The sequence below is a fragment of the Osmerus mordax genome, chromosome 22 (assembly GCF_038355195.1).
Source record: "Osmerus mordax isolate fOsmMor3 chromosome 22, fOsmMor3.pri, whole genome shotgun sequence".
NCBI lineage: Eukaryota > Metazoa > Chordata > Actinopteri > Osmeriformes > Osmeridae > Osmerus > Osmerus mordax.
The window spans coordinates 6,428,814-6,447,004 of NC_090071.1; the positions used below are offsets into that span (position 1 = coordinate 6,428,814).

The 18,191-nt window shown below is 44.8% G+C and overlaps 1 protein-coding gene across 2 annotated transcripts; it reads left to right on the forward strand.

The window, feature by feature from the left end:
- The first annotated feature begins 90 nt into the window (after window positions 1-90).
- Window positions 91-18,190, forward strand: glsa (glutaminase a). Of its 2 annotated transcripts, none has more exons than XM_067260064.1 (18): window positions 91-508; window positions 5,485-5,581; window positions 5,991-6,109; window positions 7,141-7,270; window positions 7,376-7,455; window positions 7,623-7,786; window positions 8,635-8,693; window positions 11,691-11,723; window positions 11,892-11,950; window positions 12,180-12,246; window positions 12,499-12,549; window positions 13,001-13,177; window positions 13,367-13,498; window positions 13,593-13,685; window positions 15,603-15,664; window positions 15,771-15,847; window positions 15,950-16,013; window positions 16,134-18,190. In XM_067260064.1, exons 1-18 carry the CDS (start codon window positions 213-215, stop codon window positions 16,282-16,284), a joined length of 1,911 nt encoding a protein of 636 aa, XP_067116165.1. In that variant the 5' UTR covers window positions 91-212; the 3' UTR covers window positions 16,285-18,190. The 2 variants fall into 2 exon arrangements, with proteins under 2 accessions (XP_067116165.1, XP_067116167.1); XM_067260066.1 differs by having other exon boundaries at window positions 5,491-5,581.
- The last annotated feature ends 1 nt before the right edge of the window (window position 18,191 follows it).

Below are 18,191 nucleotides of genomic sequence, written 5' to 3' on the forward strand. Positions count from 1 at the left end.
ATAAGCCAATAGGATTCGTTTAGGGCGTGAAAGATAGGTTTAGTCCACTGAAACATTTCTGAGTAGTGAGTCACTGAGGAGGAACGAGAACTCAATCGCTAGCACTTCAGAGAGGACACAGACTGAATTAGGGGCACCGGATTATTGCTAGACATATATTATCCGTTTAGCTAGCTATAAACCCTAACATTTCTGGGCTAGTTAGGTTTGAAATGTTACATTTTCGGTCTTCGATAGCGCTCAAGGAGTTGTTTCAATCCCATCTGAAGCGCCCTTTAACAGGTATAGCCGGACTCGGAAAAAAATCGTCACCATCCACTGCGTATTGTTTTAGCACCGCCTGTAGAGATGTCAGGTCGGTGACAAACGTCAAGTACCCGTGGAGCGCGCTTGGTGGATGGCGACCTTCACGCTACACCACAAAGATCCATGGAACTAAAGCTCTGTGTTCCCATAGCGGTACTGGTCCGTTATCCGAAGATGTCAGCAAGGATGCCGCTACAGAAAAGTGAGTAACGCGGTGGCTGGAAAGATGTTCAGGCCGGCTAGCTAGCTATTACCAACCAGATAACCTGATTCATAATGTGAGTTGTTGCTTGTTTAGCTGGGCTTAATGTATCAGCATAGTTTTAGCTAGATATTTAATTGTACATCACCAATTATCTACTTTGTTAACACGGTAAACTAGAGTACTCGTACTGTAATACTATGTATTGTAATGCTACTGTAGCTGATGTGATGCCACACACGTTCCCCCCAGAAGGTTTTATTACTTGCTTGTAAGGTTAGACACCTGTTACAAGCTAGTTATTGTATCCCTAATACTAACTATCTGCGTTTCGATGGGTGATAATGTTACTTTAGTTGTAGAGCTAGGCCTTTCAGGATTACTGAGTTATTAAATTCAGGTGTAGCTCTGTCATACAGTACTCCTACATAAAATGTACCTGTTTCAAATGTATGGTCTGGCGTCACCATGGTGCAGTCATCTTAAAACCAATGTTGTTTCACTTTTATCTGTTCTAGCTCAATGACTTGTGAAGGTCGGATTCATTTCTAACCTGTGCTGTGTGCGGGGATGTGTTTCGATATAGCAATAGCCTATAGTGGATTCAACCATCTTTATGAGTGGGGACTGTTTTCAGTTGTGTTGGTATCTCAAGTGATTTGAACTATTGCTTACATAGACATGGAACGTGATGTAGGCTGATATCAGTGTTTACAATGAACCATCGGCTTGTTTGAACTGTTATGTTTACAGAGCAGGTAACTGCATATGTTAATGATTGTATCCTATATTTTGGACTATTGCCCTATCATCATTCAACATCTCTATTTGAGTTGCCGTCTTATGAGTGTAGCTTATCAGTGGTTAATATTTACCCTCTTGTTAAGCGTGCTGATGAATAAGTGGCCAATTAGTGGATGTTGAAAGTTTTGTTGGGATGAAAGAAAAAAAAATGGCTGACTAGTGTGTACCAGCGCTAGAAATCCTGGAATCTCCTTGGGAGTCCTCATTCATGCATATTGTTGCACTAGTTCTCACACAGGGCAGCAAATGTGTCGTAAAGCCACGCTGATTCCGGAGCGTTCTGCCTTTTTAACTTGATGAGGCAGCAACTGCCTGCTTGCTTAATTAGTCCAGAATGAATGGACTAGGAGCATGAGCAGCCATATAGGCCTACACTGTCCAAGTGCACCTTGTCCTTTTTGACCCTGTTATGATTTCAACAGCCTTTCATAAGGCTGGAAGGATGGTATTTCAAGAGGCCTCTGAAATCTTTTTGGAGGGCGAAATTAACCTGTGCTGAGAGAGCAGACTTGAATTTATGCTTTGGTATTCACAATTGATTGGACTTAAACAGAGGAGTTGTTTGCCTCTAGCCTCAGTCAGGATATGATTGGGAAACTGCCAGTTCACTGCAGTGTTGGTAGAGTATGACTCAGAATTTCTTCCTAGTTTTTTTACTCTCCTTCCCCTGCACTGCTCTATGCCTTCTGCTCAGCCATCAGCCCCTATTCTGTAGCTTTCAAAGACAACATCAAGGGCGTTGGGGGCAACTGAAACCATACAGACAGACAGGCAGAGCCAACTCCTAACCTACAAAGTCCAGCCTAAACCAGGTTGTTACTCTGAGAGTAAAGGTCAGATGTCTTTCAGTACAAGCCCCTGTGCTGTCTGTTACCGTTGAACCTCTCTGACACCAAGCAACCCTGTACCAGAAACCAATACATGGTAATGATATGCCTCATTGCCCTTCAGCTTCACAGACCCCTTCCGGTTGGTTCACAGTCAATTTGCTAAAATTGTTGTCAGCCATCTGAAATAGGTCATAGGCTTATAACCCTTAAGCAAACCGGCAGGGTCCTTCTGGGTGCAAATTCTTGGTAAGTATAAGGCCCCTACATTAGTCAATGTAATGTTTGACTAGGCTTGTACACACAAGGTCCTTACTATCAATCCTACTGAGGCCTCCCAGTGCTTAGGACTACTTGTGTATCTGTGTTGAGAGGAGTCACACCCATGGATTGATTTCTGTGTTGCAACTGCCTGTCAACAGACAATGATTTATAGCATCTCCACTCAACCAATTCACAGTGACATCTTCAAAGCAGAGCAACTGCACTGATGGATTAAGCCAAATAAAGATGCCAGATAAGAGAACTCTATTAAGGAAGAGGCCCTGATGTTTACAGCAGATGCGGGGCCTACATCTTCAGAGCTCTACTTTAGTGACCTGGGAACAATGAGTCTGGCAAAATGGCACTTTTAAAGTTTTCCTATCAACTAGTAAATTTGACACCTTGCCTTTGTGTTTACGACCAGCCTCTGCCCAACACTCCAGCCATGCTAATCTTAACCTGGAGATTTGCCAACTTCATACTCGACTTGTCAAGCTGACTTCGTCGCCGCTGCTCACGGTGTGTTCTATTTCAGGGAGAGAGCGGCGTGCCGGATTACTACTTCACCACCCCTGTGATGGTGCTGATGTGCAAACACTCATTGCTTTACTCAACACCAACCAATCATGGCTTCTCTCTCTCTCTCTCTCTCTCTCTCTCTCTCTCTCTCTCTCTCTCTCTCTCTCTCTCTCTCTCTCTCTCTCTCTCTCTCTCTCTCTCTCTCTCTCTCTCTCTCTCTCTCTCTCTCAGCCTGTGTAGGTTTAGTCTGGGAGGGAAGGGTTTGTTATTGTTCACAGGCAGGAGCCAACGAGGGCCATGGAGCTGTTGTGTGTGTGTATGCGTGCAGGGCCAGGGCTACAAAGCCAGCATGCTAACTGTGTCATGCACACAGCTGACCTCACAAGCCGTGGAGAGGGAGGGGGGTGAGAAGGGGCGGGAACGTTGGAAATGGCAACTGAGGCTTAATTACAGATGCAGGACAAGTCCAGATGTTTCGTTTTCCACCTCCCAGCTCCTGGTGGCAGGCAGGATGTTAATGGTCTGAACCCGCCTGCGGTCAGAGTAGGCTATACCAGGCAGGGAGAGCTGGAGAGTTTTTCCATATCCTGTGCAGGGTTGCAAAATTCTGGCAATTGTCAAAGTTGGAAACTTTCCATGGGAATTATGGGAATACACTGGAAATTAGCTAAATTGCAGGTTAGCCTATAACAGGGAACATAAATGTAGGCTAAAAACCCCATCTTGCAGCATAATCTTTGTTAAAACAACCAGATTTAATTCAAATTCAGTTACATTTTTACCCTGCACATTCATCAATCACATGCACGCAGCCCTACTTACTGCAGGACTGTCTATCCCTGGGGTGGGGTGGATCAGAGGGAACATGTTTACTTCATTCAGCATTCATGCTTTTTTGTTGATCAATGATATAGCCTAATCAATTACAGTTCTACTCACAAATAAATCCTCAAAAATATCATTTGGAATAGGTGTATTAGTTTGCATGCATGTCTGCTTATGACCAAACAAAATGTTTATGTTGTTATAGGATAGGCTACAGTTTGTATAAATTATAATTTTCAGTTAATTCTCTTTAATTCCCATTAAGTTTCCAACTTGGAATATTTCCCCATCTTAACCTTCCTTGGAAAGTTTCTGTAAATTTACCGGAAATGTTCCCGCCCTAATCCAATGCATTTTCTGTGTTTAAAACAAGAATACAACTGCATTAGGTTAACCTTTTGATTTACAGTGTACTACTGCTGGAGGCATGTCAAAATGTGCCTTGCCTTATAATGGTCCTGCTCTTGAATGTTAAATTAAAGCATTTTGGGGGGATTAGCCCCGAGCTGAATGATGAGTCTGTAGGTTTGCCTCTGAACTTTGGTGAAACTAAATGATGTTGATGTATGCATGTCATGTATTGTGTTCTATTGCCAATGTATTCACTGTGCACATTTTCTCTCCCTCTCGTTGATCTGCTTGCTTTGCATTTGTCTGTAAGTATATGTATCCATTTATTTATCCTTTTTCGTTGTTGTTTTATCATAGAAGTAGTTTTCCAGGCTCAGTCCTGCAGCCGTCCCGCTCTTCAAATGTCTTCTCTGAAATGTCCTCCACCCCTCCAAGCACCCGCGCTTGACTCTCCCTCCTGACTCCGCTCTGGCCTTCCTCACTAGCAGGCATCAGGCATCCAGAAATGAAGGCAAAACAAACAGACCACACGACAAAAATGCTATTCTTTAAAAAAAAATCCATCCAGTAGATCCAATCCCCTCATTAAATCCCACAATAATCATGGCTTTTGCAAAGGCACCAGGTACCACCAGGTCATTTTCCAATCCATTTTCTAAGGTCCAAAGTTTGGCATCATTTCTGGTTAGCTGATGAAGGGGTGATTCACCTACTAAAGCTCACTTCTGAAACGTTTTGAAGTCCTTTCCAGGGCAGACCAGGGAGCTTGGCTACGGCTCCACAGCCTGTCTGTGGCGCCGTGCAGGAGTGAGCCTGAGCTCCCATCTCCAGCTTTCACATTAGACTCCTAACCAGAGAGCTTGCTGCAAGCTCGCTATCCTAACTATTAATACCTACCTCTTAACCTGCAGAACTAACCCCTCCTCCCAGTGTAATTACATTAAATCTGCCGTGCATGATACCAGTCAGTGAACACTTACAATAACTTGATACACGCTCTAATCCTCGACACCTGAACGCTTGACAGTGTGACTCGAATGGATCTAGGCTAATTAGTGTCCGCGAGGCATCGTCAGACCTGACAGATCAGCCTTGCAAGTAGCAAGGACGATTCCCTCCAAATTGGATTTCCAAATTGACGCAGAACAACAGCTCTTGTAAAGCCCCCCTGACTGGTACTTTAAGGAGCAGTGCAACCACCTTTTCCAGAACGCCGGGGCAATAAAAGAATCAAAGTCACTCACCGCTTCTCCTTCCAGTATTCTAGCTAGCTCCCCCCTCCCTTCCCCGCCACAGTTAGCTTCCACCATTAGCTCTCCCTCCCATAGCTGGAGTGGGCAGACCTTGCCTCACCGTCTGTCTGTGTGTGTGTGTGCTCTTTCCCAGGAGAAGGAAGGCAGGCATCCTGCCCAGTCTGGAGGATCTGCTGTTCTACACCATCGCTGAGGGCCAGGAAAAAATCCCCGCTCACAAATTCACCACAGTGAGTGTCGCGTCAGGCCTGCGTCACAGGCTTAATGGCTTAGCTTTTATGGTGGTAATGGCTCTTCTGTTTAGACACGGCCACTGCTATCTCGGCCCATAAAATAAATAAGACCAGACAAAAGATGATTCGGATTTCCGTTTGTTTATCATTCTGAATTGGCCTGATGCCAACATAAAGAACCCAAGATTAACGATGGAACTATTCCGTAACTATAAATATGGCTGTAACTGTTATTCAGAAAGGACAGTACTCACACAGAATGATGTCCTCCAGTGGAACATTTGACGTCTCAGAACATACCCATAGTCCCTGCGGTGGGACGAAGCGTTAGATGTGGTGGCTTGCATTGATTTAAAGGGGGATGGGAGGTTTCAGCATTTTGAGAACATGATCCGTTGTTGTCCAGGCACTGAAAGCCACTGGCCTGCGCACCGGTGACCCCCGTCTGAAAGAATGTATGGAGATGCTGAAGGTCACCTTGAAGACCACCTCGGATGGCGCCCTCGACCGCCACCTCTTCAAAAAGTAAGCGGCCGCGGTCACCGCCCAATAAACCATTGGCAGTGCCGTCGTGCTCACTGGTCAAGTCCCATAATGCACCTGACATATTGCTTTGTCGTTGGCTCCTCCATTCAGGCTGGTTGAACCGTCATATCAATCATTTACGACCGTTGCGCGCTGCTTCTTTTCTGTGCGAATAAGAAATTATTCATGACTTCCGGGCCTTTTAATGGAAGCACACTGTTCTCACCGAATGGTCGTCAGTCCCACCTAATCTTGGATGTCCTTGGAACATCTGGCACAAACGTCAGCAAACAAACACACGATCTCCTATCATCACAAAACGCCCAAAGGAGTCAATTTGCTCTGAGTAGTTTTTTTTTGTGTTCTTTTTGCTTTTTGCCCCGTAACCATAACGCCATCAATACAATGAGGATATTGTTTAAGCTAGCGTACAGCCCAACCCTAGGACATAGCTGGCATACCCCATGACAGCCTGCGCAACGGGTGTGAGGCGAGTCATGCAGCAGGATCAGGGACAGGAGATGACACACCAGGGAAGCACATGAACACACAGGGCATAGCAGCTATGACCCAGAGCCAACTCACACCTCCTTTATTTATAGGCAAGAGGAGGCTCATCTCTGGATGCACACTTGGGAGTCATGACAGCCTGCACCTCGTTACTGGTGGATGGTGCTGCCCTGAATAGGAATGTGTTTTGCATGCAAGCAACACACTTGACTGCATTCTACAGCAGACAGGTTGTTTTGACTTAGATTTCAGAGGTTGTGTTTAAATTAACCCTCCAACCCTGATAGTTATGATATAAACTCACCCTGTTGTAACCAACCCATGTTAAAGCCCGTATAAAATAACCCTGGGTAAAACATGAAAATAATACCATCCCTCACCCTACATAGCCTCCCTCCGCTCACGATTAATGTTGTCATTTCAATCCGTGACCTTTCTCAAGACGGCGACAGAATGTCGGCCTCGGCCGCGACCCCATGTCATCAGCTGACGTCTGAACACTGGCTACTTCACCCAAACAGGTGCGTCCAGAGCAACATCGTGCTGCTCACTCAGGCGTTCCGGAAGAAGTTTGTCATCCCTGACTTCATGTCCTTCGCCTCTCACGTCGACGAGCTCTATGACAGCGCCAAAAACCTCAAGGGGGGACAGGTGAGTGTGCATACTGACGGCAGGCGGGCCTAGCATAAATAAAACATACAGCGAGTGTGTGATTGAGGGGGTGTGAATGACGACGGTGTGTTTCTGTTCCGGCAGGTTGCTGACTACATTCCCCAGCTGTCCAGGTTCAGCCCAGACCTGTGGGCAGTGTCCCTCTGCACTGTGGACGGACAAAGGTAGCTACCAACATGCCTCCGGGCTCGTCGATAAGCAGCCCGCAACATCGATTTCCCACCTAGCATGCTGTTAATGGTTATATATATATAGTGCACATCTTAAAAAGGGCAATTGCTCAACAAGTTCATTAGTTTCATTTTTATTATTTTCCTCTGTCCTTTCCCAGACACACTGTGGGCGACACCAAAGTCCCCTTCTGCCTGCAGTCGTGCGTCAAGCCCCTGAAATACGCCATCGCCGTGCACGACCATGGCACCGAGTACGTGCACCGCTTCATCGGGAAGGAGCCCAGCGGCCTGCGCTTCAACAAGCTCTTCCTGAACGAGGAAGGTTCGTTCTGCTGCCGCCGGTCTCGTCCATAGCTCACAGGGCGAGCCACCTGCCCAGACATCGCTGGGCCTGTAGGACACGACTGTTCTCAGGCGCTTGGCCCCTTCTCCGTAAGAGGAGATAGATGTAGACTAGCACGTCGCAAAAGACTTGTTCTCGGGGGTCAGTGTTGAATGGTAGCGTCCTACTATGTCTCCCCCGGGTTGGGCCCCAGGGGGTCTCCCATGCAAGACGATCCAGCCCACGGTTGCCATGGCAGTGGGATGAAATGTTAATGAGAGGCGCGGCACTGCTGCGGAGGAGCATGCTCGCGCCGTCCGTAGGAGCGTGTCGTCGCATCTCGTCGCTCCGTCAGAATTGATCCACCAGGATGTGGAAAATCCCAGCCGTAGCCGCCTGGCATCCAAAGCGATTCTCCTCTCCCCTTCTCCCACGTTCGTCTTAATCAAGTCAAAGAGGTTTCCGGTCGGGGTTTTATGTCGTTTCCCGTTCTGCTTTCGTTGCATAAGGAGCTTAACACGCCAGGAGGAAGTGGTGCCCTCTCCAGCAGGACAGTCACTTCTGTAATCGTAACCTTCCGTGCCCCGCGCCTCATTAAAACCTGCTCCTACCGTCCAGCTGTGTTCCTGGCAGCACTCATTACCTGCTTTTACAAATGCACATTTCCTCATGCAGAAGAGATTATGTGCCGTGTTTGTCCCCTTAGACCAGTTCTCCAGATCTAAAGTCTAACCAGAAGTCAAACACGGCTAGGCTTGTGTGTCTCTGCATCCCAGTCCATGTGAGACTGCAGCTGAGTATTCCACTTTACGCAGGTCCAAAATAACACGACGTCTTCCCTCCCACAGACAAACCTCACAACCCTATGGTTAACGCCGGCGCTATCGTCTGCACGTCTCTCATTAAGGTAAATAACACGTGAAGTTCCCAATGTGTTCCAATGTTTTAAAATGAATGAGTGACATTTGAAACTATTCCCTTGTGTGTTTAGTTCAGTGCGCAATTCTGCATAAACTAGACTAGCACCATGCACACCATAGCTATGTAGTTCTTAAAAGTAGTTTAGTATCGAAATGACATTTCCCAATTTCAAAACGGGGACTTGCTTTGGCCAGATTACCAACTCTATTGTATACGACGAGATTAAGATTAGAAATAATCATGCTGAAAGGGGATTTGTTTAGTGAAAGCATCACTGAGCTGCACCTCAGCTCATACAGTCCAGTGGGGCTAGGCGCATGCATCCGTCTGACCAGCTTAGCCATACAAATGATCTGTTTTAATCGCGGAGAACCGCCTTCTCCCCCAGTGAATGACATACGTGCCGATTGGGTGGGTGTGTGCACGGGCCGTTTGAACCAAACGGGCCGCCCGGCGGTGAGCTTAGCTGTGTCCTTGTTCTGTCTCCACCACGAGGGAGTCCCTGTAGACACGCACTGTAGGAGCCCCCTCTGCTGCTCGCAGCGGGATAACCATGTCCCACCCCCTACTGCACTGTGTGCTTCTCAAGACAATGCGGGGCTAGAGGACACCGCTGAAGACTAGGCCAGAGCCGACACGTACGTTGAGTGCATACGGTTTTCTGTAGTGTTGCTGCCGCATAACCACCATGTATCATTATTCACTTGAGAACCCCCCTTCCCCACACCCCCCTCCCCAAGTATGTTTCATACTAAACTTCCAACGTTCACTCTGATACATGCTGAATATTTCGTTCGATACAAGAACTCTGTCCGAGTGATTAGGTCTTCTACACCTTCCTCGTCTGTAGCTTTATCTTTGATCTTTTTAAGTTCATAGCAAATGCTGACATCTGCGTGGCTGCAATTTCCTGGACTGTACCATGCCTGCTAAATCCAAAACATGCAAATCTTTGGTACATTTGACTATCCAATCGATTACTGAGTTCAGCTCTGGATACTTACTCCAGATTCCCCCTAGATGAAACAGCAGGTGCTTGCAGTGAGTCCTACTCAGCATCAGGATCCCCCATGTTACATGATTTGACCTTAATGTTATGATTATTACAAAGACAGGAATAGCTGTCCATAGTGTATTTCCGACTCAGCAACCACCAGTGTGAATCACAAGACTGTACACAACCAATGAGAGACTTCTGTCTATTCCAGGCACTTTCATTTTTCATTTGAACCCTAGGGACGGCACTACACCCATGTCACTGACAAGTTCCATATTCCCAACTGACCATCATGGGACACGTGTCCAGATAGTTGAGTCTTGGCTTCTCACTCTGCCATAACCACGCCAAGTCCTCTCAGTCTTGAGTTCTCCTATCTGGTTGAATTTAGAGGGTTGGTTTCTGAACAGAAAGATGCTGTATGATTATCCTGGCTAAGAGCACATAGGGAGGGGATGCCATTACCATACAATTAATAGATACCCAAACACCCAATGGTGTACAGTATTCTTAACTTTGACAAACATTTCTACTAACTTTTACCGAATGGATGGTTATTTTTGGTGAATTGGTCATTTTGGGGGATGGTTTGACAGGGTAATTGTACGGTGTCTTTCTGTGAATGTATCTATCTAATCTTCCTCATAACATTTTTTTAAGCCAATCACTGTTCAGACTGAAGTAGTTACAGGCGGGCATGTAAATCCTCTGATTGGATAAGCCCCCCACATTGTAGTGCACAGTTAAATAAAATAGAGCTTTCAGCATTGGGGAAGAAATGCATGCTGTAATCTCCATTTATGATAACTGTAGGTGAAGACAAATGGAAACTTTTGCAATGTATTTTTGAAGGCTCTTTTGTGGTTTATTTGTTGTTGCATATTTTACAGCATTAGGATCTGTGGGAAATTATGACCACTGCAACAGGTCAATGACGTTGGTAATTTTTTCTTTCAATTCTTTTTCCCCATTGATCTGGAATTTGTTGCCAGCTTCCGGCCTAATGGCTGCATACTGTAGTAGTTGCTCCTTGTCACTTGCATTTTTCTAAACTGTTTATACTGTGGATTATAAATAGGACATCAGAGCTGCTCGGATCCCCCAAAATATGCTGTTTTTTATTTTATAGAACATGCCATTATTTGTAGATAATGATTTGTGTTTATTGTTTCGATTTGATTAATTTGTATGATTGGAGTCAAAGATATAAGTATGGATTAGTTTTGTTTTGATACTAGCCTACTACCAGGCTGCAGTAGCGTGACCCTCCCCAGCTCTTCTCAGTGTGATCCACCACACAGGTGCTTGATGACATGCTGAGTGCTCTCATCACACATTTCTGACCCCATAAACTACTTCTACACAGCACGAAACACACACTCGCTCACAACACATAGCTGCTATATTTGCAATAAAAAAAATTATTGACATAAATAAGTACATAATAAAATAAATTTAACATTTTAAAAAAGTGAGTTGTGTTTTGGTTTGCAGTTACAGTTTACAGTTAAAATCCCTGCAAACCATTCAGTGTTTATTTATAATGCAAATGACCCAGTTTGGTTTAACAGACAGCTTTTTTTCTTCTGTTCTTATAATAAAAAATATAGTTTTTTATTTTGTAAAGGAGTCTGAACTTTGGATTAACTGTTAATTTCACCTCCTTCATCTCCCAACTAGTTCACTAATTCTAACTCTTTTTGGTGTTATTTGAAATATTGTTACCCCTTTATTCATAGTTGTGCTAGATTACTTTACTGAGATGCCCAGTATATCTACCAATATTTTTTGTCTGTAAACTTAAACTTCCTTTAGTGTAAAATGACCCTAGCAGATCTGTAGATTCTTGATCTTGATAGTCATGAAACAATAGTGGTAGTTTGACATAGTCACCATTACAATTTTTACTCCCTCCCTAAACACGGAGATATTGATCAAACATGATGTATTTAGTTTTATACCTGCATTCTTCTTTTTGTCTTTCAGCAAGGGGCAAGCAATGCGGAAAAGTTTGATTATGTGAGTAGTCAGTTTTTTTTCATGTGTTGTTTGTTTGTTGGATCTAGCTTTAATCTTACTAGACAGAGGAACCTTAGCAGGGTGTGTTGGAATTAGAACCCACCCCTTCCTTCTAGCACCGTTTGTCTGAACCAGTCCCCCTTCTTGGTTCCTACTCATGTGTTCCAGGTCATGAACTTCATGAATAAACTGGCTGGAAATGAGTATGTGGGGTTCAGCAACGCCACGTAAGTATATGACCGGAAACTCTTATCACTGCCACATAGATTAGTACACAGACACTGATTTCTTAGAAACCCTCCTCATACTATGAAATCTTAACAACAACACGTTCATGGTGCAGGGAGGATGGGACTTATCAGGAACGTACACATCAAAGAAGAATGGACTTTCACTTTGAACCAGAACTTTGAGTCTCCCCTTCTTTGACCACTCCCATTCGTGTCTGTGTTCCAGGTTCCAGTCCGAGAGGGAGTCAGGAGATCGGAACTTTGCCATCGGCTACTACCTGAAGGAGAAGAAGGTGAGAGCTGGGCCCTGCTGGCCACCAGGGGCGTGCTGCTTCCTGCTGCTTCCTGCTGCTTCCTGCTGCTTCCTGCTGCTTCCTGCTGCTCTGGACTCCCATAGCTGGAACTTGGAATCATGGCTGCACACTGTAGTAGCTGCTACTTGTAGTAATTGCTGCCCCAGTTTTTTCCCCCAGATAAGAGCTTCGGGAAGATGTTGACAGTATTTGATGATGTTGACAATAGTGGTTTGTGTGTTTCCTTTCCAGTGCTTTCCAGAAGGGACGGACATGACCTCCATCCTGGATTTCTACTTCCAGGTGAGGGCCCACGCATCTTTTATATTGGGGGCATTTTGACTCGTGACTTTTTTTTGGGGGGGGGAGAATGCGCATCTGAGTGCGCATTCTTCTCTTTTCCCATTTGACTTGTTGTACTCTTCCCCACGCCCATACGGGCTTTTAGCGATCGGTGTCAAGATGGTGCCGTTCTCGTGGGTGTAATGCCATCTTCTCACACTTGCACATGGTGCCTCGCTGACACCTTGTGGTGTCATTCACACCCTTGTCAACCACGCAACATTTCTGGATGTAGATGGATTGTGCCATCCATTTTTTGGGGGGGGCAAATGCAATATAATGCACATCCCCCGCATAGCGGGCACACCTTGAGTCATTCAGGCCACAATCAGATTGGAGGCCACAGATGTAGTGATTAACTGAGATTCTCTGTCTCCTTCCTTCCTTCCCGCCGGCCGTCTCCTCCTCCTAGCTGTGCTCCATCGAGGTGACCTGCGAGAGTGCCAGCGTCATGGCGGCCACCCTGGCCAACGGGGGCTTCTGTCCAATCACGGGCGAGCGCGTGCTGAGTCCCGAGTCAGTGCGCAACACCCTCAGCCTCATGCATTCCTGCGGCATGTACGACTTCTCTGGACAGTTTGCGTTCCACGTGAGTTCCACGCTACGAACCCGCCGTATTGACCGCGCGTGTCACGTATGTTTTGTTATTTGTTTATCTATGCTCTGTCCGGGTTTTTGTCTGGATTTGTGTCCACCCCGTGTCCCACTGTGCCCTCTATCTGCCTGCCGTCGTTCCCTCGCTCTGTGCATGCGTGATGCTCCTCTCTGCCCCCTCCAGGTGGGACTACCGGCTAAGTCAGGCGTGGCAGGGGGCATCCTGCTCGTAGTTCCCAATGTGATGGGCGTCATGTGCTGGTCCCCCCCTCTGGATAAGCTGGGCAACAGCGTACGGGGAATACAGTTCTGCACGGTAGGTTATGGTGAAGTTATTACTTCTGAGGCGCTGGTATATGATCGTCTAAATGCACTGAGTCAGACTGACCCGGCAGTACTCTGTGTTGTAGGATCTGGTGTCTCTCTGCAACTTCCACAACTACGACAACCTGAGGCACTTTGCCAAGAAGCTGGACCCTCGTAGGGAGGGCGGAGACCAGAGGGTAATTACTGGATAAGTCCTTCCCTCCCTCCTTTCCTCACACACCCCAAAGGGCTTTCAGGTCCAAACAAGTCCTGTTACTTATTACCTCTATAACCTGATTACGCAGTAAGCAACTCTGCCTCGTTTTAAGAGCAGTGCTGCCATCTAGTGACAGTGCCGCATACAACATGTCACATATAGAACTGTGAGTTAGGAAACTCAAGTTTTGGTTTGACTATTTATTGCCTTTGTTTTGACTTTGATGTAGGGCTGTATTGGCAGAGACCTGAATAATCAAACTCCTTTGTCACTGGTCACCTACACATTCGTCTGGGGCAGTCGTTACACTAATGTTAAATGGCAATCACACTTTCTAGCACACACCACAAAAGTTGTGTACATCTACATATAGTTCTAAACAGCGTTTAATGTCACGTTTGATATGCTTTTGATTTTTATTTTGCGCATCATGTGTTCATATTATTTTCCTTGTACGATTTATGTTTGACCGGTTTTACACAGTTTGTGCATACCGCAGACTCAAATGTGCTAACATCAAATCAAATCAAATTTTATTTGTATAGCCTTTTTTACAAGAATTGTCACAGAGGGCTTCACATACGCCCATAGAACTGCCCCTCAACCAACCTAAACCCTCAAGGAAGACAAGGAAAAACTCCCAGGAAAACTCATTTGAGAATAAATGGAAGAAACCTTGGGAGGAGCAATTCAGTGAGGGATCCCCTCCTCCAGAGACGGTTGGTGAAAGAGTGGGGCAGAACACAGGCTAAACATAGTCATACATTTGGGTGGGGTGTGGAAACACAGAAATCCAAAGTTCAACTCGAGACAGAGTTGGCGAAATGTCAGTTTATGCAGTGGAAGCCACAGTAGCCACACATTTGTCTCTTTGTCTTGCAAAGGCATCACATAGGGCCTGCTGTTGCCATTGGGTAAACTGGTGATGGTCAAACTTGAATTTGTATGCAAAAAGCAATCTTTAATTCATATGGCCGGTGTCTCTATTTTAGTATGAAATTGGGTGTAAATAAGGACTTTGAGTTTTGTTTATTTTACAAACTCCGGTGCTTTAGGCGCTTTGTTTCATTTTATTGTGACTGCCTTTCTTAATGATTTCTCTGAAGGTATGTTTTGTTTCATTATTATTACATATTGATTATCTTACTATTTAGATAATAAACTATCATTTTGCACTTAAAGCAAGTTACTGGTTCTATCTCTCACACTAAGGTGGTGAATACTTGGAGCTAGTTGGATTGACACGGCTATTAACTGTTCATAGACATATACGCTTTTGGAGTAGGTCCAACTTAAGGCCTCTGAGTCACATCAAGTAGGGCTGTCCATGCTCCGAAGCTATACCGTATCCTCTGGGGGTCAGTTTGCACACTGGGATGGTGGATTATCTCCATATCCATAGTCGAGATGAACAGACGATTAGTGAATATGCTAAATTGAAATTGGTGCCCTGATCAAGCACAGAAACGATTCTCGCCTACATCGGAGATAAATGTCATTGACCGTTTAGCTCTCGAGGTTACAGGTAATGGTATATGCACTTTTCAAAGTTGGAGTCAGATATTAACGAGTCCATCTCCCTGCCATCCAATCAACTCGTCCCCAGCCGGGGACGAACAGACTCGAGCGTCTCTGGCCTTACATTACTGAAATAGTTCCATCCAATTTTTTTCATCAGATACAGCTAGCAATTTGTAAAAGTAACAAATAGTCAGTGAAGACACAGACATACACACACAGTCCTGAATTAACAGAGCAATAGCAATGTTCTGCAGGAACGATACTGACAATGCTGTCTGACAGTATTGTTGCTGCAGAACATTGCTCATGCTCTGTTAATGTCATGATAAAAAAAAAAAAAAAAATAATAATAATGATAACCATTGCTGTTTCTCAGGTGAAGTCTGTCATCAATCTCCTGTTTGCTGCCTATACCGGAGATGTGTCTGCACTGAGGAGGTAGGATCCTATTCGTGCTGTGATCCCGTTTTCCCAAATGAGGACAGATGTGTGATGAGTAGCGTTACTGATGGCTGCCCCCCCCCCCATCCCCCCCGTCCCCCAGGTTCGCTCTGTCCTCCATGGACATGGAGCAGAGAGACTACGACTCCAGGACGGCCCTTCACGTGGCGGCAGCTGAGGGTAGGTCTCCCTTCTCTGTGTTCTTCCCTCCTCATCCTCATCAAAGCTGTCTGCGGTCTGTTTTTTTTTTTTTATCTGAAAAATACTGTTTTTGTGCTCAAGGACATGGTGAGGTGGTGCGTTTTCTACTGGAGGCTTGCAAGGTCAACCCAGTGCCCAGGGACAGGTAGGCAAACAGAGCAGGATTCGTGGGGGTGGTTTGCTGTCTGTTTAGGGTAATTGTGTTTATGTTCATGCCATTGGAATATGTTCATGACATTATGTTCATGGTTCCTGTTCTTTCCAGGTGGGGCAACACACCTATGGATGAAGCGGTGCACTTCGGCCACCATGACGTGGTGACCATCCTAAAGGACTACCACACCAAGTACAGTCCCCAAGAGGCAGCCGACAAGGACAAGGAGACCGCAGAGAAGAACCTGGACGGCCTGCTGTGAGGCCACCTCACCCCCCCCCCCCCCCCCCCCCACAACGACTCTCTTTGTAAGACTTTCTGGTGTGGTTCCTCGTCACGTGTTGATATCTGTACCGTTGGTTTTTGTAAAATAGTATTGTACGTATTTTCAAGGAAACAAGAAAAAAAAATATGGAAACCTGGTTCGTTTTTCCCCTAAGGTTTATTTTATGTTTTTTTCTTTTCTCGCTAATGTTGTTGGTATTAGTTTGTTTGGCTTTCTTTTATGTAGTACTGCTCACGTTGTGCAACTCTCCCTCAGTGTTGGCACTATGTGGAATGTATCTCTGCATTCAAGTGCACCAGACATAATCCAGCAATGCAGCAAAGAACCAGCACAATTCGGAAGAATTTGGTGCACTGGCGTACCCAGTTTGCAACTCTGATGCCCGGACCACAAGTATACCACATCCATGTCAGTATATGTAATAGTAACTGTAAACAAAAAGGAAAGACCATTACTCATCTGAAGAAGAAAAACATCCCATAATTTCTGATCTGTCGAGTCTATTTATCTTCATGTACCACAGTGTGTAAACCTTGACATTTATATGAGGAAATGAAACTGTACATTCATGTAGTGTGTACTGTATATTCCTGAGATTACTTTAATATCATAGAGGATATATAAGTAGGACTTTTAGTGTAAATACTATTTTATCTGTAGTTAAGATGACACACTGAGAGCAGGAGGGGAAGTCTAAGTTGCAGCTGTTGGGCTCTGAAGCAGTGAGATTGACCTGTCTCTAAACAAAGACCTCTGATCTTAACATGTTTAAATAGCATTCATATAACTCAAACGATGGTTTATTAGCTTTTATTGTTTGCTATCTGATCGATAGCCATTTTGCACAGACCCCCTAAAATAACAAAATATTTGTTTATGATTGTCTTTTACGATGCTGTTTTGTTTGTGTAGAGGAACACAAGGGGGTGGATGTAACTTAGTCAGCCAAAGTTTGCGTGTGTTTGCTCTTCTACATCAACTTTGGATGATTATAACAGGAGCATATCAATTTGATCTGTTAGAGACATACAAATGCACCTCTCCTACACCTTTAAAGAAAATCCTGGCACTCAATGACAACAGTGAGCCATGAGCAGGCTATTTTCTCACCTGCTTACATTGCAAATAGAGAACCTGTAGATTGCGCCATTGTTTACAAGAGACTGTAGTCAGTTTTAGAGGACATTGTACACCCCCTGGTCACATTATACGTTTTTTTTTTTTTAAAGGTTCGGGCATAGGCCTAGTTATTTTAGCTTTCAGTGCATTACAATTTGGTCTTCATTTGATCACGTCTTGATGACTTTGGAATGGTGGACATAGGATCTTCCTTTCTTCAAGTGGAGATGATGATGGTTTTTATGTACAAGCTCAACACCACCACCAACTGATGGAGCACTTTTTAAAAACAGAGCTACGCACATTGATTGTTCTAACTGTTTAGAGTAAGAGGGAAAGGAGAAACGTCTTATACTTGAAGAGTCATGCAGTGCATCCAGTTATCGCTTTGTGGAAGCTAGTTTGTGTCTGTGTGCTGGTGTGATTGGTTATCAAATCAAATCTGGTCTAGAGAACGGTCAAAATCTCACTCAGTAGTACAAAACAACTAACCCTAATAACAATATGACTTGCATTTGATTCTGTTCACCTAATTTTCCTAAACTATTATTGTATTTGTTGAAACACACTGACTGTATTTATCCTGTAACATCTGTGAATAGTGCAGGTCAACAAAAACATGAAATACTTTGAATGTATGGTGTTCCTGTCATAAGTTTGTTTCTTCTTCCGTGTATATTTGCTTCTGCTCAAGGCAGTGAGTGACTGTGTTGCAAAAAAATAAAAATATTTATTCACAAATAAAACATTAAATAAAGTACAAC